At 49.6% G+C, this 25,144-nt stretch overlaps 6 protein-coding genes across 6 annotated transcripts; 4 read left to right on the top strand and 2 right to left on the bottom strand.

Moving 5' to 3' along the window:
• Positions 1-968: 968 nt before the first annotated feature.
• GL218_00139 (uncharacterized protein) lies at positions 969-3,922 on the top strand (the record flags this gene model as incomplete). The annotated part of the gene is made up of 6 exons (XM_033576552.1): positions 969-1,484; positions 1,734-2,320; positions 2,388-2,591; positions 2,642-2,743; positions 2,805-3,501; positions 3,554-3,922. 6 exons carry the CDS (start codon positions 969-971, stop codon positions 3,920-3,922), a joined length of 2,475 nt encoding a protein of 824 aa, XP_033441600.1.
• Positions 3,923-5,381: 1,459 nt separating this feature from the next.
• On the top strand, positions 5,382-6,317 carry GL218_00138 (uncharacterized protein; the record flags this gene model as incomplete). The annotated part of the gene is made up of 1 exon (XM_033576551.1): positions 5,382-6,317. The coding sequence occupies one exon, from the start codon at positions 5,382-5,384 to the stop codon at positions 6,315-6,317; it is 936 nt and encodes a 311-aa protein (XP_033441599.1).
• Positions 6,318-6,750: 433 nt separating this feature from the next.
• GL218_00137 (putative sterigmatocystin biosynthesis monooxygenase stcW) lies at positions 6,751-8,692 on the bottom strand (the record flags this gene model as incomplete). The annotated part of the gene is made up of 2 exons (XM_033576550.1): positions 6,751-8,292; positions 8,363-8,692. The coding sequence occupies 2 exons, from the start codon at positions 8,690-8,692 to the stop codon at positions 6,751-6,753; spliced, it is 1,872 nt and encodes a 623-aa protein (XP_033441559.1).
• A 498-nt stretch (positions 8,693-9,190) lies between these two features.
• On the top strand, positions 9,191-10,833 carry GL218_00136 (Dimethyl-sulfide monooxygenase; the record flags this gene model as incomplete). Its single annotated transcript, XM_033576549.1, has 4 exons — positions 9,191-9,277; positions 9,329-9,517; positions 9,590-9,837; positions 9,906-10,833. 4 exons carry the CDS (start codon positions 9,191-9,193, stop codon positions 10,831-10,833), a joined length of 1,452 nt encoding a protein of 483 aa, XP_033441558.1.
• Positions 10,834-11,527: 694 nt separating this feature from the next.
• On the top strand, positions 11,528-13,571 carry GL218_00135 (Dimethyl-sulfide monooxygenase; the record flags this gene model as incomplete). Its single annotated transcript, XM_033576548.1, has 8 exons — positions 11,528-11,585; positions 11,645-11,785; positions 11,853-12,057; positions 12,141-12,153; positions 12,220-12,279; positions 12,365-12,921; positions 13,001-13,178; positions 13,302-13,571. The coding sequence occupies 8 exons, from the start codon at positions 11,528-11,530 to the stop codon at positions 13,569-13,571; spliced, it is 1,482 nt and encodes a 493-aa protein (XP_033441557.1).
• Positions 13,572-19,945: 6,374 nt separating this feature from the next.
• On the bottom strand, positions 19,946-21,295 carry GL218_00134 (uncharacterized protein; the record flags this gene model as incomplete). The annotated part of the gene is made up of 3 exons (XM_033576547.1): positions 19,946-20,206; positions 20,275-20,459; positions 20,515-21,295. 3 exons carry the CDS (start codon positions 21,293-21,295, stop codon positions 19,946-19,948), a joined length of 1,227 nt encoding a protein of 408 aa, XP_033441556.1.
• Between the last annotated feature and the right edge of the window lie 3,849 nt (positions 21,296-25,144).

Below are 25,144 nucleotides of genomic sequence, written 5' to 3'. Positions count from 1 at the left end.
GCCAATTGGGAGAAACGGTAATGGTGGTTGTAAGTTGATGATGTGCATGGCTTCTATTGACGCCTTCAGGGTCCTAGTGAAAAGAAAAATAGAATTCCCGTACCCCCCGTAGCTATGTAGTACTACCCGGCCATGGGCCACGGTGCTAATGGAATTCGCTTCCGCCACGACAAACCCGCTTGCATACTGGTCAGATCAGATGAGCCGTGGCCCAAAAAGAATATATAGGTACCCAAGACAGACAAACATATTAAAAGTAACCGACCCCCCGGCTAGTGAATTTGTATAGAGAAAAAAAAAAGAAAAGAAGACGAATTGAAAAGTGAGTAATATAAGAGGTACCTATATACCCAAAAGGTATACATATTCGGTAGAGATACGCTTGTTTAACAACCACGGCGTCCTTGGTGTAAGTGACTAACGGCCTAGAACTTCCCGATTCGTTTCTTAAGTCAATAAATTGAGTTTTCACATATCTATCGAAAAGAAGGTACGAGTCAGAAGCCTCAACGGACCTTGGCTAGAGTCTGCTGAGCTGTATTTTGACCCATATTTCCGCTTCGCTTCGATATACGTTCATATACATTCATTGTCTCTTTTCGTTAATTGACTCTTCCCTGACAACTCTCCCCCCCCTTGCCCCTTGCCCTAGAAGCGAATTGCGCTAACATATAACTACTTACTTATAGTCGTGTAAGTGGGTGGAAGAGGCTTGACACGCACGGGTTGTACATATTTCACCATTATTTTCGAGTTGAGATTCGAAAGGGCGAAGGAGAATAAAAAAGTGCTTGTCAAAAGGTGCTTGTCAAGCCCTACCACGGTTACTGACAGCTCACCCAATCGTTGTTACACCAAGCACGATATCGCTAATTGCGCGAAAATCAAATCATTGCAGACGCAGGCGGATTATATTCCTTTAGCACAAGACAAAAAAACAACACAGCAACAACACCCAGTCAGCCACAATGTTCGGAGTTACACCACACGCGGTACCATACATAGCACCGCCAGCACCCCCCAAGACAACAAATGGCCGAACTAAGAGCAGGTCCTCAAGTCTTGTTCCTTTCAGAGATGACTCTAAGTTGGTAGCGTTCCGGTATGACCAAACCGTCCAGGCAGAGCCACCTATACCAATACCACCACCTCGATCCTCTCGTCGCCCGCCACCGCGTCCTATTTCGTGCAATACAGCTCGTATTCCCATCGTCGTACCGCCTCCACGTCCTGCCCCTCCTACTGAACAGCACCCGGCGCTGAGAACTATCAGCAGTCCACGAACGCTAGTAGATGTGAGAAAGCGAGATTCCTGTCATTCGCCGACTACTCCTTCTAGCTCGTGGACCATTCGCGAGGATAGCGAGACGGACGACGAAGATCCATTTACCTACGAAAATGTTAAGAAATTTGGCGAAATTAAACCCCTCCAATTGACAACTCGTTCTGCATCTCCTTCTCTATATTCACGTCAAGAGGAACGAGTAAGCGAATCCAACAGCAGGGCTAGCGCTCCTTCACCAGCTCTTTCGGACGGTGATACTGTTTCACCAACATCACCAAACACTCCACCTTCTAATTTTTCCAAAAGGTTTGCAAGAAGTTTTAGTTTGCGATCTAACTCATCCAAATCGTCTTTTTCAAAGATGAGGCGATTACGGAAGAAATCAGGAAATGATGGGGTACCGTGCACTATTGAAAACCCCGGTTACCGCTACCCACTAAACGGACAGAACGAATCGGCGCCTAAATCCCCTAGCGGCAGATTGTCACCAGTACCTGACCCCCATGATTCTCCAATTATTTCAACCACTATCCCCACCGAGAGCTTGTTAGAAGATGACTTTATGACCCAGCTGTCCTTCTCCAAGCGTGGTAGCCTCATTTTTGGCGCCAAGCATTCGCGCACCAAATCCAACAGGAATCCGCCTAAGATGGCCGAACAACACGGCATCATCAATAATGGAACCGCTGCCGCCGATCGACCTATTCAACCTGTTCAACCACGCGCTTTTCCTTTAGCACCGACGCGCGAAAAGGTTCCCGATGCTGCTATCACTGTCGGCGCGAGCGCTAATGAACCCGCCAAATTCTCAGGGGCTACCGACGACGCCTTGACCAGCACACCGCCCACACCGCGTCGGTTACCTCCTAGTGTTCGGGTTATATCTGCTGAGGCGGAGAAGGAATCTCAAAAGGTGAGATCGCTCTATGAATCCGGAGAAGGTGTCAAGTGGGAAGAGGGCGCGAGACACTCGTCGATTGATGAGCGTATCCAGCCCTCAGCAGAAGACCCGTCAGAAGAAAATGCGAATGATGCGTACGGTTTCCTTATATATCCAACTTTTTTTACCTTTGATAATGCTAACAAGTCGCCTCTCTTATAGGTCAAACGACCAGGCTGGACACCCTACTCCAATCTCGGTTTCTACTTCGTCGCCACAAGATAACGACGTGAGGCGCGAATATGAGTTGGCAGGAGGAATCGAAGATTGGGAAGGAGTGCAGGTTGAAGATGTCGATCGTTACGGTTTCATTGCAGTTCAACAGCCGCAAGATTCGCGGCCGTCGTCGCCAACCGGAACTACTACGTCTGTTCATTTTTCGATGCGCAAACAGCGAAACGTTCTGGGTCGGAAAGAAACGGCATCACATTCGTTAAGAGTCAGGAGCGGCCCCAGGAGGAAGATGTCAGTACGCTCTTTAAACACACAGGCGTCGGAATTGTCTACGGCGTCGCATCGTTCCGCTCTTTCGACTACCTTTCGCCAAGCCACAAATTTATTGCCGCATAACAGGGACAGGAGATTACTAGATGAAGCTGGGGATATCCTTGCAACACACCCAGGCTTGTCGCATCTTACCGAGGACGGGTCGGCTGAGAGGAAGCTAGCCGAGTCGAAGCTGAAGGAGACGCAGCGCGCTGAGAAGTGGTTAAAGATGGCTACGGTGATTAAAGTAGGCGAGGACGGTCAAGGTATGGTGTTTGATTTTGATCAGAAGCACCCGAAGCTAGTCAAACGCGTATGGAAGGGTATCCCTGATTGTTGGCGAGCGGCAGCTTGGTATTCGTTCCTCTCCACCGCTGCCAAGGCTAGCAGCGAACCGTTTGCTACCGAGGAGGAAATCAAGGCCGATTACCACCGGCTCGCCGAGGAACCATCTCCCGACGACGGACAAATCGATTTGGACGTGCCCAGGACAATTAATCAACATATTATGTTCAGACGGAGATACCGTGGTGGCCAGCGATTGCTTTTCCGAGTACTGCACGCCTTGTCCCTTTATTATCCCGACACGGGCTACGTCCAGGGCATGGCTCCGCTGGCAGCAACTTTCCTAAGCTATTTCGACGAGGAGATGTGCTTCGTAATGCTGGTGCGACTGTGGAAGTATCGTGGTCTCAATCGGATGTATGGTTCTGGATTTGTGGCGCTCATAGAGGCTCTGAAAGATTTCGAAAACGATTGGCTAGCTAGTAGAGACGTCGCTTCGAAACTTGTAGGTTCACAATTGCTCCTATCTGACTTGATCTCGACTAATATTTTACTAGACTGAGCTTTGTATTGACCCGACGGCGTATGCTACTAAGTGGTATCTAACCCTCTTCAACTTATCGATACCATTTCCTGTCCAGCTCCGCGTATGGGACGCATTTATCCTACTCGGTTCTTCGCCAGAGCCGACGGACGGCTCCGCGTCACCGACCAAAGCTGTTCCAGAACCGTCGTCTAAGGGACTCGAGATCCTCCACGCAACTAGTCTCGCTATTATTGATACGCTCCGGCCAACGCTGCTAGATTCCGACTTTGAAAACGCTATGAAGTCTCTTACTTCCTGGGTTCCTATTAAGGATGAGCAAGGATTTATGGACCTCGTTCAACTGGAGTATAGACGGCATGAGAGCAAACAGAAGACCTAGGAGGCTAGATCGCCTTTTTGATGCATCACCTGACCAGGATCCAAAGTTCTTCACAGACTCCTAAGCCTACTTGCGGCACTATACGCCACTTTTCTTAAACTTGCGCCGAGATGGGATTTTCCGGTAGGGAGAGGGGGATTCGGAGGAAATCCGTGATACCGGTTTGCAGGCCAACCGCTACGTTGGCTACCTATCTAATTTACAATAACCTACATCGCCTAGACCGCGACAAGGGTCTGATTTAGCATCCGATTTCCTTTGTGCTTCGGAGGAGCGCTGGTTATTTCGCCTTTTGTCCGGGCTACGAGGCGGAAGCTCTGGAGACGCTGATGGATGGTTCTTCGCATTATACCCCCTACGCATTCGAATGGATTGTTCACGGACTGCGGAAGACCGGTTACTACGCCGGCTTATCGTTACTACTACTTACTACATTACATTATACATATTTAATTACGGAACTTCATGGTACGAACCTCGCCGAGGTCGTACTAACTATACCCCCCCCTTTACACGAGCGTCTAGTACTTGCTTGTTTGCTTGTTCTAGACTTCATATTACCCTACGATAGTATGAATTTGATATACCTAATTTACCTTCCCTCGATATTATTTGACTTTATCGTATTTATTTGACTGAATCGAATTTGCTTGTGTTTGAATTTACTGTTTGAGATTATTAATATAAGCATGACGTACGTGGTAAGGCTGATAGATAATCCCGGCTATGAGGATAGACATGCTGTCTTCCCCAATCATTTCGGTGTAACCATCTGATCTGCAACCCAAGCCTAGGAGCGGCCAGGGATCTTCCTAGTTTGGAAATATAGCACGATTCCACGGCACTGGATGCCCGGCTCGGCTAACTTTCCCACGTTGTTGGCAGACGGCCTTGTTTGCATTACACAGTTAATCTACCTACCTACGCTGTTCGACGTCGTGGCGATGGTCAGCTGAGGAACTGGAATGTCGTTCGATATGGGGGGAGGAGTGGGTGGACGGATACACATGTACTTGGTTTTGATAGGTACAGTACATAATGTAAGAATAAGAGCTCAGCCTCGATGATTGATATCAGCTGGTCGCATTCGGTAAGAGTACCTAACATATATATATAGGTTAGGTGCCTACGTTAATAGGATATATATTCCTCGCGACAAAGGAAGGAAGCGAAGGAGCGGAGCGTATAAAGAGGAATTCCTCTTACGATTACTTTTATGAGATAGTTATTTACCTACCTCTAGTTACCTCATTATTCGCTCATGAATTAGTTGATCTGGGGATTTGAAACCTTAACCTAAGTATCTAAGGCTTCTTTATTTCGATCTATCTGGGTACTTGTGTATCACCTTCAAACCCCCTTTTCATTTACACAGTAGCGATTATTTTGAGGGTGTTGTTTTACTGGTAAATCACCACCACCACCACCACCACCAAATTTTCTTTTTTCTACAATTACTATGGCCTCTCACGCCAAAGAAGCGAAAAAAAACGACGACCCGCCTCCATACTCTGAACATCGAACACACGGCGCGGCATCATCACCACCACCAACCGCAACTACCCAAGCGCCTCCTCCCCCTTTCACACCCCCACAACAACACCAACAACAACAACAACAACAACAACCAACTCCCCTCCCCCAAATCCCCCGCCAGTTCCCCCCCGCATTCAACATGTACATCGAAAGCCGCCGACACTACCACATCGGCACGCACCAATCGACCCCCCTATACGCCGTCACCACCTCCCCCACCTACTCCTCCCGCCCGGATGTAATCCTGCACAGCGGCCCGGGCGACCATACCCCCCCTCTGGCGGTCGTCGCGCGCTTGGGCCGCGCGCTCGATCTCACGGTTACGTTGCCGGCCGTCTCTGGGTCGGGGGCGCCGCGCGCGGAGGAACGGGTTGAGACGCCGGGGTTTTCGATGGGGGGTGGGGGGGTGTTTTCGTTTGTTATTGAGACGGGGGTGGGGGTGGGAGTTGGGGTGGGAATTGGGGTGGGAGGGGGGACGGGGAGGAGAGAGGCGTTTGAGTGGAGGAGGTCGAGGGGCGATGCGGTGGAGGCGTTGGGGGGTAGGGCGAGTGGGTGGAAGTTGGTTCGGATGAGGACGGATGCGCCGAGCGGGTTGGGGGGAAGCGGAGGAGGAAGTGGTGGTGGGAGAGGAGGGGGGCAGCAGCCGGTGTTTACGGGGGGCGCGACGGCGGGGGACGGTAGGGAGGTGGTGGCGGTGTGGGCGTGGGCGAATATGAGTCTGACGAAGAAAATGCGGTTTCGGTTTTTGGGGTCGGGGGCTAGCGGGGTGTTGGGGGAGAGGTGGGCGGTTATGGCGGTTGCGACTGCGTTGTGGATTTGGGAGAGGGAGAGGAGGTCTAGGGAGGAGTCGGGGCGGTAGGGGGTTGTTGGTGTTGATGTTGATGTTGGTATTGGTATTGGTGTTTGGGTGTTGAGCATTGGGGAGGGTTTGGTTTGGTTTGGTTTGTGAAGAGGATAAGGATAGGGGTTTGTAGTTGTGGTTATGGTTGTGGTTTAGGAATTCGGTAGTATACCCTATGGCATATAGACAGGTAATATGGATGCATTTATTACTATATCAAGATTGCCATTCAGTAGAAATAGCTCTACAGACGAGCCTACGGAGTATACGGCTACCGTTTATAACTGGGCCTTCCCATTGCAATTGAGAGCAGTACCTAATAAGAGGATTCATTCTCTACAAAGACGTACCAAAGAGGACTATCAACTTCGACGTGTATATATATTATCAGGGCTAAGACAGGCTGGCTTCATGTAATATCCCCTAACCTAAAGAATATGCCAAACCCTCCTCAAGGCAGATCCCACCAGCTCTCGTGCAAATCCCGCAAGTCGATCGTAGCCGGGTCCCTAATATACGGCACGATATCCTCGCTTAAATCCTGCTCCTTCAACGTCGACCCGACGCCGAAGTACCAAGCAAGCCTATTGCCGCTGTCGGAGAGGTACTCGTACTCCCAGTCCTCCCACCGCGGGTCGCGGTAAACAATCGTCACGTGGGCCGCGCTGCCCGGCCACAGCCCGTGTATCCTGCTGCCCGGACGCCCGCTGTTATACCAGGAGCTGCAGTTCTCCGAGAGCACCGTGGTCGCGAAGAAGGCGTCCGAGTACTGGACGAAGTCGTCGGCCGCCTTTTTCGACGGCTGCACGGTCCGGATGCCCTCGCGCGCCACCTTGCGCAGCAGCTTCGCGTAGAACGTCACCTGCACCTCCACGCTGTGCGGCACCGTCCCCGACCGCCCCGACCCGTGCGGCCCGTGGATGAACCCCAGGTTCGGGAACCCCGGCGTCCCCGCCCCGAGGTACGTGTACGGGAACCCGTACTCGCCGTCCCGCTCCCACAGCTTCGACAGGTCTCTGCCGTGCGCCAGGATGCTGAACGGCGGCACCATGTCCCTGTTCGCGCCCGTCGCGCAGAATATCGCGTCCACCTCCCGGTGCGCGCCGTCGGTCGTCTCGATGCCGGTTTCGGTGAAGCGCTTTATCGGCGTCTGGATGTAGTCCACGTTGTCTTCCGTGATGGCCTCGAAGTAGTTGGGTCCGGGCGTGAGGCGTCGGCAGTGGGGCGAGAAGTCGGGGATGATTCTATCGATGAGTTCGGGCTTCCTGGCTACGCGTTTCCTCATAAGCTCGGCGAACTCCTCGCGAGACTTTTCGTTGAGCTCGGATCCCTTGAGCCAGCTCGAGAAGCCCCGCCAGTATTTGGATTCTAGCTCCTTTCTCCACTTGACGTATTCGTTGGGATCTTTGAACGACTCCCGGAGCTCGGGGGATATGGGGATGGGTTCGATGGAAGTGGCATCGCCTGCGAATGATGCCGTAACCCAGGTCTTATTTCGGGCATAGTGGTCTAGGTGCTTGACGTGCTTCTGGATGTTGGCTGTAAGCTGTATGCCGCTTGCCCCGTTGCCGATGATCGCAACTCGTTTTCCTGCAGGGTCGAAATTGGGATCCCAGTTGGAGGCATGTCGAAGAAGACCTTTGAAGTCCTTTATCCCAGGGTAATCGGGCAGCTTCCAGGCGTTGAAGCGGCCGATGGCAGTCAGCACAAAGTCAAACTCCTCACTGGACGTCTCTCCCGTGCTGAGATTATGCGTTTTTACGTTCCATACGGATTTCTTCTCGTCCCAGCTCAGCTCTTCGACCTTTTGGGAGAATTTCAGATACTGGTACACATCGTACTTCCGCGCCAGCCCTTGCCAGTAGTCCCTGATCTCGCGGCCCTGCGCGAACTGCTCTGACCAGTTAATGTTTGGTGAAAAGCTGGTCTGGTAGACGTGCGCCGGAACGTCACATCTGACCCCTGGGTAGATGTTTTCAAACCACGTACCGCCCTGTAGCTAGTTAGCGGAATTGCCTAGGTATATTATATTTTGAGTATAGGTATCAATATTGTTTACTCACCACGTCGGCATTTTTCTCGAATATAGTCAACTTCAGGTTAGGAACCTTTGGAGGAAGAATTATGCCAGCCAGCACACCTGAAATTCCCGCGCCAACGACGGCAACTCTTAGTTGCCTCGGTTCGTCGATATGGCGCTGTTCAAGCTTAAGTGTTGGTGTGGGATAATTACCAAACTTTGGTTCCTTGAGTAGCGGCTCGATCTTTTCTTTCACGCTCTCAACTATAGGCACTTTCACGCCATTGGTTGGATTTTCCGAGCTGCCTTGCTCTGGTGAGGATAGTTTTGATCCATTGGTACTGACGGCTTGCTCTAAGCCTTCGGTAGTCATGTTGGAAAATAATTGGATCACACTTATACGACGAAAGCAACAAAAGCCTGACCGGTTATGAGTGTAATAAGTACCTAAGACATTGACACTCAACCGGTCAGAACCGACGACTTATATCTATGAGACTGAAGTTATCTTGAAACGCGTTATCAATAGACTAAATGTGTGTGGTCGACCTACCACATCTCCTATAGGCGAAGCACGCAATAGCCCCCGCGTCTTTGCACCTCCGCGATAGGACGTCCGGGTAGCAATCATGCTTGCGGCTAGAATTCTAGGCCAACTTTTATCGTCACATCAATATCGGTCAAATGCCGGAATGGGATTTCTGACGTATGAGCGGAGAGTTGTTCATAGTTACTAATAGTTAAGTTCATTTATAATGTTGTGAATATAATCTAAATTGCGACCTCGTTCTTTTTTTTTTTTTTTTGTTTTTGAAGACAATATCTAAAGAGTATTTTCTCAAAATTTACAAATAGTTAACCACTGTTGAAAATGGCTTCTTCAGAGGGTAAGAAGCAGATTCTGCTAAATGCATTTGATATGTCAACCATTGGCCATCTCTCACCGGGCCAATGGAAAGTGAGTTTCCATATATTTTACGCCGAGGTATATAGCTAAACAGTACATTAGAATCCCGCTGATAAGTCAGCTACGAAACGCAACCTTGACTATTGGCTAGAGTTAGCAAAATTGCTAGACAGAGGAGGGTTCAATGCCTTGTTCCTCGCAGATACGTACGGAGGCTACGACACCTATGAGGGAAGCCTTGACAATTGTATCAGAAGAGCCGCACAATGGCCCGTGACGGATCCGACTATAGTAGGTCTATGTCTATCAGCATCGAAGACTAGTTAAACATGAAGAAACTAAAGCTAAACTATTATATCATAGCCCATCGCGGCAATGGCTGCCGTAACGAAAAATCTCTCTTTCGCCATTACTGCTTCAACCTCGTTTGAGCCCCCTTTTCTATTAGCAAAACGGTTTTCCACGTTAGATCACTTCACCGGGGGACGATTTGGTTGGAATATCGTCACTTCTTGGAAAAAGGCGGCCTTTAAAGCCATTGGCCTTGATACCCCTATCGATCATGACGAGCGATATCTTCAGGCCGACGAATATTTGAAAGTACTCTACAAGTATGTTATTACCAATCAGTATTTTCATTTCAGTGGCGCAGTGAAACTCAAAAAGCGTATGTATACAGGCTCTGGGAGGGATCGTGGGCAGACGATGCAATCTCCCCTGATCCAGAAAATGACACCTACGCGGATCCGGATAAGATTCGCACGATTAATCACAAAGGGAAGTACTTCACTCTGAACACAAAGCACATTGTCGACCCGTCTCCGCAGAGAACCCCGTTTCTATTCCAAGCCGGGACCTCTGCCGCCGGCTCTGAATTCGCAGCGACGCACGCGGAAGCCATCTTCGTCTCCTCCCACTCTGCGTCCGTCCTCCGGCCCAAGATCGCCAAGATCAGGGAGCTAGCTGCTTCTAAAGGCCGGGACCCGCGCTCGCTCAAGTTCTTCGCGACTTACACCCCCGTCGTCGCGCCCACCGACGAGGAGGCGCACGCGAAATACGAAGAGCTGCTGAAATACGGCTCGGTCGTCGGCGGCCTCGTTCTGGTCAGCGGCTGGACCGGAATCGATCTATCCAAGATCCCTCTGGACCAAGAGATCACCGCAGCAGACTCGCTGGAGGCTCATAAGGTGCGCAGTATCTTAGACGCGTTCACGACTACGAGCAGAGACATCCCCAAGTGGACGCCCCGCGTCATCGCCCAGAAAGCGTCGATAGGTGGTCTCGGCCCCGTAGGTATTGGATCCCCTCAAACCGTAGCGGACGACCTGGAGCGCTGGATAGAAGAAGGGGACTTGGATGGGTTCAATATCGGTTACGTGACCACTCCTGGGTCGTTTGAGGACGTGGTCGATCTTTTGATTCCAGAGCTAAGGCGACGTGGGATTTATCCCGATCCCCTGCCCGAAGGAGAGACTCTAACTGCTCGGGAGAGGGTATACGGGAAGGGTCAAAAGGGGCTTAGGGATGACCATGTCGGGTCTAAGTATAAGTACGAGAGATACCAGGAAGAGCCACCATACCAGGAGACGGAGCCGGCTAAGGAATGAGATGACCAAGTATGCTTGCTCATCGAATCTTATCTCTCAACTGAGCCATTAAGGTAGCTTATAGTATGAAATAATTAACATTTCCGATCGATCAGTCAAGATGTATCTGGGTTAGTGATGTAGTATAACCCACCCTATTAATTCTACCTGTTAGGAAGAGATCTCTCCAACCAACGGTGAGGCCAAAGCGCGATAAAAAAAATTTACCCCGTTCCAAAAATTCTATAGTACTCGGTGTGCTACTCTGCCAGTCCGACTTATACAATTAGGGCGCCAGCCCAATAAGTGTCTCTTCCCCGCCTTGCTTTGACGTCTCCTTCACCGGCGCGCAATAAAACATGGCGGCGTAACCCAATGATATTGGTTGGACAACCCCGCCTAAGCTCTATTGCGTGATCGAACCGGTCGTGTTGCGTGATCACAGCCAAGCACGTCGGAACGCTATGGTATATGCGCCATTCCGGTATTGACGTGATATCGCGTAGTAGCTAGTGGCGGGCTACTCCGCCGGCCCTCGGAGACGGGATGGGATGAGCTGGTTTTTGATATAGCCGTATATCTACATACATACCTAGGTTAGGTATGTTAAGAAATATATCCGGGCCATTATTGATGAATCAACTATTACGTGTTGAATTAGTAAGGGTACCTAGGTTAGACACATACATACATTACATACATACATACGTGAAATATGAGCAGCGACGCAAAGCCGAAGAAGAGCCTCGTGCTCAATGCCTTCGTAATGATGGGTAAGTAAAATCCAATTCGTCATAGAACGACCTTGACCGGCTTACACCACCTCTCTTAGCCAGCGGGCATCAATCGCCGGGTCTGTGGAGGCACCCAGACGACGAGTCGTGGCGCTTCAACGAAGTATCCCACTGGGTCGAGTTAGCGAAGCTGCTTGAGAAGGGGAAGTTCCACGGCATCTTCATTGCCGATGTCCTCGGTACGATAATATACATAGCATTCAGCCGATATGGGTCAGACAGACAGCTTACTGATTCCGACGACAGGGGGGTACGACGTCTATAGGGATTCCCTAGATCCCGCAAAGATATCCGGAGCCCAATGGCCGACTAATGAACCCCTTTCTGTAATTTCCGCCATGGCGGCGGCGACTGAGAGCATTGGGTTTGGCGTCACGGCTTCGACTACGTACGAGCAGCCGTATCATTTCGCCAGGCGCTTGTCGACGGTAGATCATTTATCTAAAGGACGGTATGTTTTTTTTTTTTTTTTTTTTTTTTTTTCATCTTCAAACGATATAGTTATAACTTATAATACTAATTTCGTGTAAATAGATTAGGCTGGAATGTAAGATAAAACTCCTCTATAACCATACAGTTACTTGGATGGTAAGCTAAATAGGGGCTGGCTTAGGTCGTAACAAGCTACCTCGACTCGGCCGCGAAGAACCTAGGCTTTACAGAGCAGCCAAAAGTAAGACCACCCGTCTCCTGGTTAGGTACCTAAACTATATGAATAGGTAAAACAAAACTTCTTTCTAATATTTGCAAATAACTAGCATGACGATCGCTACGCACAAGCCGAGGAATACCTCAAGGTCATCTACAAGCTTCTAGAGTCGTCCTGGCGGGACGACGCCGTAAAGCTAGACCGGCAGTCGGGCATCTACACGCAGCCGGACCTAGTACGGGCGATAAACCACCAAGGCAAGTTCTTCACCGTCCCCGGCCCGCACATCTGCCAGCCGAGCCCGCAGCGAACGCCGCTGCTCCTGCAAGCCGGCACGTCTCGCGCCGGGAAGCAGTTCGCGGCCCAGCACGCCGAGGCCATCTTCGTATCGGCCCACGCGCCGGAAGTCTGCGCGAAGAACATAGCCGAGGTGCGGGAGCTCGCCAAGACCGCGTACGGCCGAGACCCGTCGAACATCAAGGTCCTGGCGCTGGTGACGCCGATCCTAGGACGGACGGAAGAAGAAGCGCAGGCCAAGCTGGCCGACTACCGGAAATACGCCTCGCACGAAGGGGCTCTGGCTCTATTCGGCGGATGGACGGGCATCGATCTTGACAAGTACGGGGACGAAGAGGAATTGAGACACGTGGAGAGCAATGCGGTGCGGTAAGCGCAACAATACAATACACCCCCCCTTTCCCTCCCCTCCCCCTTTTTTTTCATCTTGGTACTAAATCTAGTCCAGATCCACCGTCGAAGGCTTTGCCAGATTCTCGCCCAAGACAGCAAAGTGGACCAAACACACGATAGCAGAGCACATCGCCCTCGGCGGCAACGGACCCCTATTCGTCGGGACGCCGTCGCAAGTAGCAGACGGACTCGAGACCTGGGTTGACGAAGCCGACGTTGACGGATTTAACTTTGTAAGTAACCTCCCCCGTCCCCCTTCCTCCCTCCCCCCAGTTAAGCTACCTACCAGACACGACAACTACAACGCCGCCGCGACTCTCGCTCACAAAGCGAACTAACTAACTAACTCTACCCAGGCATACGCACTCTTCCCCCAGTCCTTCAAGGACATCATCTCGCTTCTGCTCCCCGAGCTGCGAAGCCGGGGCTTGTTCTGGGACGACTACGCGGTGCCCGGGGGCACGTACCGGGAGAACTTCTACCAGAAGCCGGGACAGACCGGCCCGCTCGACGAGCACGTTGCTTCCACGTACAGGTGGAAGGCGGGTGTTCCGTCAGAGCAGCATGTGATTCAGGATCAAGCTCGGCGGAGGGCTCGTAAGGCAGATGAATTATATGTAAGGTAGATAGATAGATAGGACGGCCAATGTCAATGGGGACGAGGGCTGTGCAAAAAATTGGGATGAGATCACTGTCTTGCTATGTAACGAGGAAACTAAAAGGACTGATACTATGTATTTCCTTGCTAAGGATATTCGCCTGTTAGTTTAGGTAGTTAGCATGAGATTTAACATCTATAACTCTATATTGGCATCAAGAATCTGTAACATGCATCATCTATACGCTTCTTTCCGTAGTAATATCATATAAGTCAAGTAGCAAGCTATACGGTATAATCAATCTGTGAGGCCTCATCCAAGGTGACTCATATGCACTCCAGCGTTTCGCGCCATAGACCAGTAAAGCTGATCCCCATATCCGTACCAGCATTTACAACCTACTAGGAACATACCTGATCAAGAAGGAGGAGTGCCAAAACCAAAGCCACAAGATAATAAACTTCTACGAGGTGAGTCAACGATACCAGCCCCCAAAAAGACAACGCATCAACGCGCCACAAGCCCAAAACAAAATAAAACATACCAACATCTCCTCGCCTTTCATGACCCTATTCAGACCAAATAATGACGCCGTCGTCCAGAAGGATCCCTAATGACGTTGTCCGAGACGCCTCGCGGTGGCACAAGTGGGCTTTCAGGATTCCGATTCCGATTCCTACGCGCAGCCCGCATAAAACACATGGTCTTCTCGAGACGAATCCATCGCTCCCGCTCCCGCTCCCGCTAGCAGAAATAAAATTACATGTTCGTACCTACGTCCAAAGTTAGCCCGTTGGCGCTAGGTATTGCATCGTCTTGACATGACATGACATGACATTGACCCTGCCCTACTCAGCACGTCCCGATCCGGAACACCTTACCCCTTCCCGAATAGGCAGGAATGGGCAGAGATCGCCCAGCTCAGCTGAGCTGAGCGATCCAGCCGGCGGGCGGGCGGAGCTCTCCCGGAGATAGCTAGTACACACACTACACTCCTGATGTGAAGTTGCTCGTGGGGTGCGTGCGGGACAGACCCCCAATCTTTCAATCCATCCACCCACCCGACCGTCGTTTCGTCACAGCCTCGGTGGTGGTGGTGTTGGTGGTAGTGGTGGCGGGATTGACGAAGAGAGAGAGACTAGAGGAGTATCATATAATGCCTACATACTCGTCGGGCGACAACAGCGTTGCGTTGCGTCGTTTCGCATGTGACGTGCAGTCAGCCACCAGATCATCCATCCGACTACTTCTATCTACCCCATAGCAACGGTCCACGGGCCTCTCTTACAGCCGAAAAAGAAAAAGAGGACGAAATCAAGCTTTGCTGAGCCTCTTCGCGGGAAAAACTGGTTATTGGCAGGGCAATACCGCGGCGCATTATCGGCTGAAGTCGTCCCCGAACCACTCGCGGGTCCCGCGTCGTCTTATTCGCGCACGAGCTCGACGATCAGTTGGGTTCCGCAACCCGTAGCGTACCTAATCTAATGTATGTATAAATGTCGATCTGTTTTGTTTGTTTACGTACTCAGTCAGTCAGTCAGTTAGTCAGTTAGTTAGTCTATCAGCCCATATCCCATCGGGTCGAGGACAGCCGAGCTGGTATAGCTAACCTACCTGGCTTCCCATCATTTCATCCTCCTCCCCTCAACGCCGCCGGAGGTGGGCAAGCGGACAGACATCTAGACAGACGCCCAGACATATAAACCGTAAAAGTACCGTCGCATCGGGCGTCGCATCGGGCGCCATGCACGCGGTGTTTCATAGATATTAATCTGACATAGTATTAAGCCGCGAAAAGCTTGGCTTCATGTTTCGCGTCCAGGTTTTTTTTTTCCCTTTTCCATCTACTCCCCCTAATCTACCGCGGAGCATCGTACCGTCAAATGAGAACACGGACGATACTAGCTTGCTTGCTTGCTAGTTACATATCTACCTACCTGCGCGCATGGAACGAGCGAAAAATGCAGTCAGCGTCGCAGCGCAGATGCTTGCTCTGCGCATCTGGGACACTGTTGCGTGGGTTCTTGGTTTCTGCTAACGTTCGTACTTACATATATGTATGTATGTATATGTATAATACGTATATGTAGGTATGTATGGGTATATAGATATATACCTAGGTACATTAATTCCTAGTATACATGGAAGTTATATAGGTATATATAGGGGCATAGGGGTATATAGGAGGTAGGTAAGAAAAGGAAAGAGGAGGCAGGCCGCCTATACGGCCGCGTCGCGTCCAGCCCGGGCGGAGAATGGCCGGCCAACCACCGCGAAGCGTTCGAACGCTGGAGAGGAGAGGCGCCCACCTACGTACATTAGTTGCTGTTGTTACCTACTTGACTTACACGCGGGGAAAAAAAAGGAAGCCGACTGTGCCGCGAGTTCGAACTTCCTCGGTGAGAGTTGTGGTCGCGAGCTGTTCTACCAAAGCCTGGGAAAGCTAAGCTGGGTCCTCTCCACTCCGCCGCAGTGCATAATACATACCTAATGTATGCGTCAAGCAGAAAAGGAAATACTACCTTAGCCCGTACATATCTGGGTATTGCACCTCGCGGGTTGATACACACATATACATATACATACATAATACATACATATATATCTAGATAGGCTAAGATCGCGCGCGAGATTTGGGCTACTCTCCTGACGAGTCGTATTGTTTCCGTCCCAGCCAAGTAAGACCTCTGCCTAATTAGAGGCAGAAGATGCGGTTTCTGTTGGCGAGAGAAAGTAGCCAGTCGGTTTGGGACCAGAGGCAGTCAGCAGAGCTGTACCCGAAGGGGGTCTAGATCAGCGACGTGCCATCCCAAATTCCCTGAGCAGCGTGTCTTCATGGTATAGCGCTACTGCAAGTCATCATGCATTCCTATAGTAGTAGCGGCGGCGGCAGCGGCTATATTATTGGGAGTAGGAGACGTCAATAAACAAACAACAACAAAAAAAAACAACAAATGACCGACCTCTGCAGATAAGTATGCATATAGGCACCCAATTCAAGTAAGTGTGTAATGTAGTCAGATGTGTAGTCGGAGGATTCGCAAGATTTGGAATATCTCCAATCGCGATGTAGCTAGAACCCCCTTCTGCTTTTAGGGGGACTTCCCACACAGATGGTCCGTCTACCCATTCGATGAGTCAGTCGATCCCAGATACGGTAGCACTGCCGGGTCGTGGGTATTCCGGTGGCTACCTAACCTAGAACCAGGAAAGCTTCCCATTTGGCGGGATAGGCAGTTGACGCATCTCAGTGCAGATGTAATGGATGAGGGGGGTCAACCATCGGCACTGTGGATGCCGTGCTCTATTCCCTTTCGACCAAGACAACCCATCTTCAAACCTAAAGAGGTTAAATTACTAGGGGTGGCCGTGAAAAGAGTCTGGTGCTATCAAAGAATGTTAGCTTATTTGTCTTGATATACCTAAACCACATTGCTATCGACGTACTAGTAAGCGAAGTGGAAGCCATCTCGTGACTGACTGACTGACTAACCTACTAACTGGGTTTAAGAACTTACGACTTCGCGATCGACAACGGATCTACCTCATCCTAGTCTTCTCCATCTTACCTTTACCCATCCGTCAAGTCCCCAGACCATACACAGCTTTCTACCTTACCCCATATGTACAACCAACAGTCCACGTGAGCATAGAGGCGACAACCGCAGCCATGGAGATGAGATGGATGCGACTCCGTTACCACAGTACCTCCCGCGCTTCTCTCTCACTGCACGCGCTAATAATAGCCAGCAGGCAACACCCAAATCGAGCAGAATATCATCCAGACGAGGGTTATTGTCAGCCGTAATATTGCCTGTTCTGTTCTGTTCTGTTCTCGGGACGGAGTTGCGTAGCTGCGTCGTCAGCCGTGCGATGAGAAACGAAATTCAATCCCAGATAGACAAAGCAACCCCCCGTCCCCCCCCCCATTCCTACCTTTCCCCCACGAGGGATAAGGGGGGAAGGGGGGGAGGGAAACGAGCGAGGGCGTTTAGATGTCACGTCGTTGCATCGCTTGATCAGGCCAGCGGCTGGAGCGCGTGTGGGCGCGAATCACACGCTGGCCAACGACTTAGCCGTCTGGCGCGCGGGTATTTTTCCCAATTCGACCCTTTCGTTTCGTTTCCTTTTCCAGACAACCTTTCTCTCTGGTCTGCTCTGGTCTGATCTGCTCCCCCTGGCTAGGTACCTAACCTTACTCGCATATTATCTCCTCTTATACTGCGCAATATGTAGAAATTAGGAATAACTAGATAGATAGAAGGAGGTACCTACATACTTTAGATTAGGTATGTATCTACCTATATAGGGAAGTAAGTACCTAACCTACCTAAACCTAACCTAACCCTACATACCGCGCACGGTGACGATAGGTATGTAAGGTAGGTAGGTAGGTAACTGCGCTAGGTCGCACACCTAGGCGGCCGTATATCGCGCCTCCCTGTCCTACCCTGTCCTGTCCTGTCTAGTCTACCTACCTAAGTTCGGGCAAGCAAGACCACATTCTCATTCTTGGCCCCCGGGGGGTCACTCGACCCAAAAGCCCAAAAACCCAATTCTCAAAGTGCAACTCCAAGCGAAGCTAAGTAAGGTAGCTACCTAAGTTCGCTCTCTCCTTCTACATACATACCGGCCACCCCAAGTCATCTACCTACCTATTCGCCTATTCCCTGCCGTGCAACACGACGCACAAAAAAAACGCCCTAAATTAAACTCATCGCTACTATGTACATACATACATACATACATACCTAACTGCTCATCCCGACGGCAGCAACAAAGCTGTCGTGCCGACATTCTCGAGCCCTTGCCCGTGTCACCGTCACCGTCACCCGCTCCCCCCTCGACAAATCATCAATTCTCCGATCCCCCTTCGCGGGATCCATTGGACGGAACCCCCCCGTCGGCCGTCGCAAGTGGGCCTACTTACCTAGCTACCGTACCTAATAAATATAAAATAAATTAGGTAAATTACCTAAGTAGGTAGAGGTAAAGTATACCTACGCAGGACGGGCAAATACGAACGCCCTGGGCGTAGGCATGTAGTAGCGGAAAAGAACTGATAGGTACCTACCTACCTACCTAATGTCCATATTTATGTAGATATATATTAAAACGCGCGTAACTACCTAATCTAACCTAACCTAAACCTAGTACACTGTCTCTTTCTCTGGCGTCTCTGCATGAGGCTTCAACGGGTCGTTATATTGCATGCCTAAACCCCTAGCTACGCCGAGCTGACTGTACTCCTCTCGGGAAGAAATATTAAATAAGAGCTCCTCGAGTAATACCTTACAAGGTAGTGTAACGAAGCCGCGACGGGAGATGAGACGATCGTTATGTTATAATGCTTTAGAACTCAGCTATATGTATATTTTACAGTGTTGCATGGGACATGAAAAAAAAAAAAAAAAAAGAATTCCCCAAGTATAAAAATAAAACTCCAAACCTAGTCTTCTTATTTGTCTCCGAAACTCTAGACGCCTTATCCCCTTTTTTCACATGGTATCTATTGTATTGTACAGGGCTTCATGCGTATTCCCTTAAATGACGATGATGGCGATGACGGTGACGATGACGATGATGTTAATGTTAATGATGATGATGTTGATGTTGATGATGACAGAAAAAATTGTTTGTGTTTGTCCGGCACGCCCAGAAACTCCAGGTCCTCTTTTCCCCGAGCCTATTTCTCCATACCGTAGAAATATATGCTTTTTAAACCCGTCGTCTTCATGACCCTCGCCCCCCCTTCCTAAATGTAAATGTGTATGCAGGTGGATGGTTTAGTACAGATGATGAGAGCTATTAGTTACAGTGAAATTCCAGATGAAAAATCGTAGTCGAACCGCATCTTATCCTAGATCGTGCTGTGCTGTGCGCTATGCTTGTTGAATGTGCTTAGAATCCGCGTGGCGCGCTCGTAATATCGCTTTTCGTCCCAATCGAGGCTTAGATGGCTAATTTTCGAGGGAAGCAAAACACCCCCCTCTTGCTAGTTAAATCATAGCGCACTAAAAAAAAGTTGTCCCATGATGATCTTGAGCAATAAATCGATATTGTCGTGAGAGTAGGGCTCACACTTCCAGAGATTGGTAAAAAAAATTTGTTGTTTTTAGAACCCACCCCAGAGGCTGAAACACGGACGGACTTCCAATAACCATAACACGTATGTCTTTAAAAAAATCATTTTTATCCTTAATCATTTTCTCGTCCGGGTCCTCCTGATCCTATCCTTGTCGCTCCACCGCGCGACCTTTCATCCGAAGTCGCCGGGGAATTTCGTCGCTCGTGCTCGCTCTGCTGCGCTCTCATTTCTGACGCGTATCGTGGTGAAGGCTGGTCTGCTAATAACGACGAGACTGTGTGTGCGCCGCTCCTGGATTGCTGTGACGATTCGCCTAATCCGCTTTCCCTTGACGGGCCAAGGCCTGGTGAAAGTCCCCGGTGCGGACCAAATGGTTCAATTCGACCGCGTCCCGTAGACCGGTAAGATGAGACGTCGCTCCTCTGTCGCGAATGACCTCGCCGTCGACCGGGAGGCGGATTTGATAATGTCGAAGATCCCCCGTGCTGACCGAAAGACGGAGATCTAAATCGCGCTTGGCTCGGCGGAGGCGGCGCTTGCTGGGGACCCGTCGCTTTTCGTTTCTTAGGCGATTCTATTAATTGCCAAGAGGCAACATTAGCCAGACATGTTTCTACCTGCTCGTTTTGGATTTTGACAAACCAGAAGGCGTTCCTGGCTGATTAGAGCCTCCTTGAGTGGTCGGGGGTTGCCAATGGTGAAAATATATCGACGGGGACTGAGTATCTTGTTGCGGTTGTTGTTGCTGTTGTTGTTGATGCTGTTGCTGCGCGAGCACGTGTGCTGGATGAGGTATTCCAGGCGGTCCAGCAGCCCCTTCTCCTGTACTTAGTCGCGGAAGAGCTGAACTCCCCAAGGGTCTTCCTACAGCTCCGCCCATACTCAACGTGTGCGCCCTGTGTCTTGGTGAGCTAGGCCCTTGGTAGGGCATAAAACTCGCTTGAGCACCTGGTGCCGATCCTGGTGTCGACGGGACACCATACTGCTGCCCCCCGTACTGCTGGGACTCTCTTCGAGCCTCCGGTGATAAAGCCCCCTGGGCTGGCATAATCTGCGCTGCGTGCGCCTGCTGCGGCATCAAATACTGTTGCGCCCATTCGAGGGCCACCTGCGATAGCGTTCCGCCGCTCATTCCTGCGAAAACAACAGGCACCATCGGCGGTGGTATACCCCGATCTAAAGACGTCCGGAGCATATCGTACTCCAGTTTTCTCTGTTCCAAACGTAACGTTTCCTGCCGCGTCTTTTCTTCTTCCTGTTTCCTCTTTTCCTCTTCGGTTTTGGCCGCCAACCAGCTTCTCATCGCATCTTCAGAACCCTGATGTTGAGGAGGGGGCGCTGGTAACGAACCAAGCGTCTGACTATGCGGAGAAGGAGCTGGCGCTCCCTGAGAATGTAAAGGCGGTCCCGGAGCTGGTGGGTGAGGTGGACCAGGAGCCGGCGGCGGCGGCGGTTGAGCTAGTGTCATGGCTGCCGGGAGAGGCAGACCACGATGAGGTGCTGACATGGGCTTGGTAGATGGACTCTGATTCTGCGGAAGAGCTACAAACGTCTTTTGCAAAGAGTCCTGAACACTCAAGGGGGGCGAGGATCGAGGCGGCGTCGGTAGATCATGGACAGGCCGGTACCCGTGTTGAACTGGCTGCTTGGCTGTGAGCATCATCTCGATAGAAGACATGAAGAGGAACTAGGCGGCAGCATGGGGACGCATGCTAAGGGCTAAGGGTTAGAAAGAAGCAAGGTGGCAGTGACAGTGGCAGTGGCAGTGGTGATGATGGTGGTGGTGGTTGTGTATACGGAACAAGAGGTGGTGAATAACCTTTGCATAAGAAAGTTGGATGGGACGGCCAACTTAGTAGAGAGGGGACAGGATACGATCGGGGTTTGTGGAACTGTTGGATCCCAAAGCCCAGCCTCATTTGAAGGTCGATGCCAAACACATGGGTAGTAATTCCAAAAGGATCAACTGGGGGGAACTGTAGTAGTTTGTTGCGTGGTATTTTGGGCGTAGTAACTGGACATGCGCCGACACAGCAGCAGTCGAAGGACCCTGGCCCTCTATGGGAGGATCGGTGCCCAAGGCAGCTCTAGGTGTCGGGAAGCACCAAGTAGGAAGATCTTGGAACGGGACGATATTGTGAGCTGATAGACTAGTTTCTGCCACTTGTAGCCGATTTAGGCAATGCCCGAAGCGGAAAGTAGACGTCGTTCTGGGTGTGGAGTAAAACGAGGGCCTGGCTTATCTGAAAGTAGTATGCGTACGCACGTATCTAGAAGATTTCATACAAGAAGCTTGTAGAAGACCGGATAGGAAGGAATGAGACTATTTGGGAGTAAAGAATTTAGAAAGCTGGTCCGAACAGGATAGCTCAGTTGGCCGATTTACGTAAAGCTAGTAGTAGTAACCGTCCGAGTCAGCAAAAGGAAGCACTCGCTGTCAAAGAGAGTATGGTCCAGGCATGTTAGGATGAGGTTAAGGAAGCGTTGGTAACAAAGTTAAGTAGTTGTTAAGTGGTCAAATTTCTCAGTTTCGAGAATATAATAAGAAACCGAGGTATGTAAAAGAGAAAGCTGACTAGCAAATAACCTCGAGAAGAACTAGAGTGTCTAGCTACGGAATGTTAGCTCGAAGTAGAGGTTTGAAGAGTGGCTGAAGAGTTAACGAGGCGTGCCCGGGGGGGTAGACGAGGAGGGGAGGGGAAGCCTTCTTTTCACACCACCATAGTGACGAGGCTGATCGAGCTGGTAAGTACAGATTTAAAAAATCAACCTGGCCTGTCCTTGCTCTCTCTATTAATTTTTTTTCTTTTCCTCTTTTCTCTCTTTCCTTCCAGGGTTAACAGGCCCTTGTCTTTTCACGGTAGGGCAGGGTTACTGGTCCGACCTTGGGACGGGAGTGCTTATAGGGCTAGTGAAGTATCTTTTTGCAGTAGAACCTCTTTTATAGTACATTGTAAATACGTAGTGGTAGAGAGACTTGACCTACCCCGTTTCGAACTCGAGTATGGAAGGAAGACACAAACCGGGGGTGAAAGAGTTACCATGCAGGGTCGATCCTCGACGTCGGAAAAAAGAATGTGAAGGAGGATGCAAGAGTGACGAACGAATCAACGAGTGGTGGGGGTGTGTGGAAGTATTGGCAAAGCGGCTACCTAGCAGCCAGCTTGCCTTAAGTAAGTATGGTGCTTTGCTTGCTTGACTAAGTAACAGTGTGAGAGAGAAAGTAGAAAAGACAGAATGTGGATGGATTGAAGAGTGGAGTCTAAGAACAAGACTGCACGGCGCATATGTGGGCAGATGGGACGAAAACTAATAAACAGACGCTTTTCTGCTGTAAGACGTGTCAAGAAGAGTTCGAGACTGGGGATAGGACGGCGCAGGAGAATTCTCGCGAGAAGATCTAGAACCCGGAAGATCTTTTTTTTTTCTTCTTCTCACTTTTTCTCTCTATTTTTTCTCTTCTCAGAAAGTGGCGCTTTGTAAGTGTGTGTTTTACTGTAGATAAACCATTAGGTATATGTAAATCTATAATTGATACACGGGACGGATATAGGCAATACGTACGTACCTAAGAAAGAGCTAGTTACTATGTATAAATACTATAGTTAATACTTATGTATTCTACCATATATAACATGTATTTATCTGTTATGGATGGCGAGGGTATGTACTATGTGAAGTATGATAACTATACGTAAAAAAAAAAAATGTATATAAGAAGGGAAACTCGGCAGAGACCGTTGGTACTAAACAATTGAATAAGATCGAAAGGGGCAAGTACATTACAGTATGTACATTCCAGGCTTGGAAATAGTAGCGTCAGCAGCTGAAAAGTGGAGTTCAATTGCTTGAAGTAGACGAGTAATGTACTTAGTTACAACCCGTAAACCATGTCTAGACCTGATAGAGAAGAGTCCAGGGTTTACGGGCTGAGTGGAAGAATACAATACTAATACATAAGGTAACATATGGTTAATAAGTCCTAGCAGGAGGTTGCTCGCTTGACCAGCCGAAAGAAAAAAAAAAGTCCACAAGCGCTTCTCGAGTCATGTCGCGAGAAGGGATTAAGAGGAGTAGTGCATCAGACATATTATGTACGAATATGTACCCAACTTAGCTAATATATCCCTGGTCCTTAGAGGAAAAGTCCACATCTGGCAGAAGTCTTCGTAAATACCCAAATACATACCTCTTAACAGGTATGCTGTTGTTTGTTCTTGTCTGTCTGTCTGGGTGGGTGCGTATGTGCGTGTGGCTATGTATGTAAACATCTCTACAGAATACCTATGAACATCCATAGGTAGAATACATTTACATACGGCATACATCATGTACAAGTCGAGTCTCCCAAGTAGTGTTAGCGCAGCAAGAGTACTGTATGCATTATACAATACGAAACCGTGAGGAGCCCTCTAGTTTACAAGTATTCTATACTGTGCGTTACTGTACGGAATCGTCGCCGGGTCTTCCAGTCTAGCATACATATGCAGGCATATGTACCGACGGATGTATATACGTATGTGTAAGTAGTCTGCATGGGGAGACCTCAAGGCCCTCGACAAGAAAGATAGACGTGAGATGGCTAAGTATGCAACGAGTTTCGATCCCACTTAGTGTATCAGGGTATGATATATGTACGCCGTTTGGGAATTATGCGCAATGTAACATACCTATATACCCTACCTTAGAAATTATACATATATGCGTATTGCGTATGCGTATAGAGATCGCTATACTAGTGTATAGTGTGTGATTCTATATCGAAATGTTACGCGTGTAGCAGAACCTTTACGAAGACATCGTACCAACTGACGTACTTACAGTATGATCCCCATAGAGCAACATAGCAACATGGCAACATGGCAACATAGACAAGCAAGAAAAACAAGTATGATGCACCATGGCGGGGTCTACCATTTTACCTCATAACAAGGGGCTCGTCTTGTCCTGTAACCTGTAACCAACCCGTACTATGTAAGATTCCCAACAGTGTCAGCTGTGAATACATATTCCCGATCTCGCAATCGTGTAAATCGTGTAAATAACGCGCACGCGCAACGGAGACAAACAATCCTAGCAAGCTTGGCAGCTGACTTCCTCTTTGGAAGATCAACATTTTTACCTAGAGTCAGTCTAGGTTAGGTAGGTAAGAAAATACGAACAATAGTAATACATATACTTTGAGGTTTCTGCGGCCGCGTGGCTACCGATATTGGGTATTGCGTATTGGGTATTGCGTCCCTTACCTAAGGGGGAAAACGGTACCTATCATCTCCTGAGGGGGTTTTTCTGACCTTGACGAAAATTCCATTTTCAAACATGATGCCTAAGAGCGTCGTGTCTCGGGACCGACGGCTCAACTGTACATGACATAAGTATCCTAAGTAACTTCGGTTATGTTGGATAATAAAAAACCAATTTGGCTTCGCGGAAAGTAGAAAAGTAGAAAGTAGAAAAAGCGGCTGGGCAATTGGGCAATGGGAGCCAAGTTGGTCAGCCAGTAGAAGGAAAG

Source organism: Daldinia childiae (assembly GCF_008694065.1).
Source record: "Daldinia childiae strain JS-1345 chromosome Unknown Scaffold1, whole genome shotgun sequence".
NCBI classification, from domain to species: Eukaryota; Fungi; Ascomycota; class Sordariomycetes; order Xylariales; family Hypoxylaceae; genus Daldinia; species Daldinia childiae.
The sequence above is the reverse complement of the archived record's forward strand: the minus strand, read 5'-3'. Positions and strand labels throughout refer to the sequence as shown.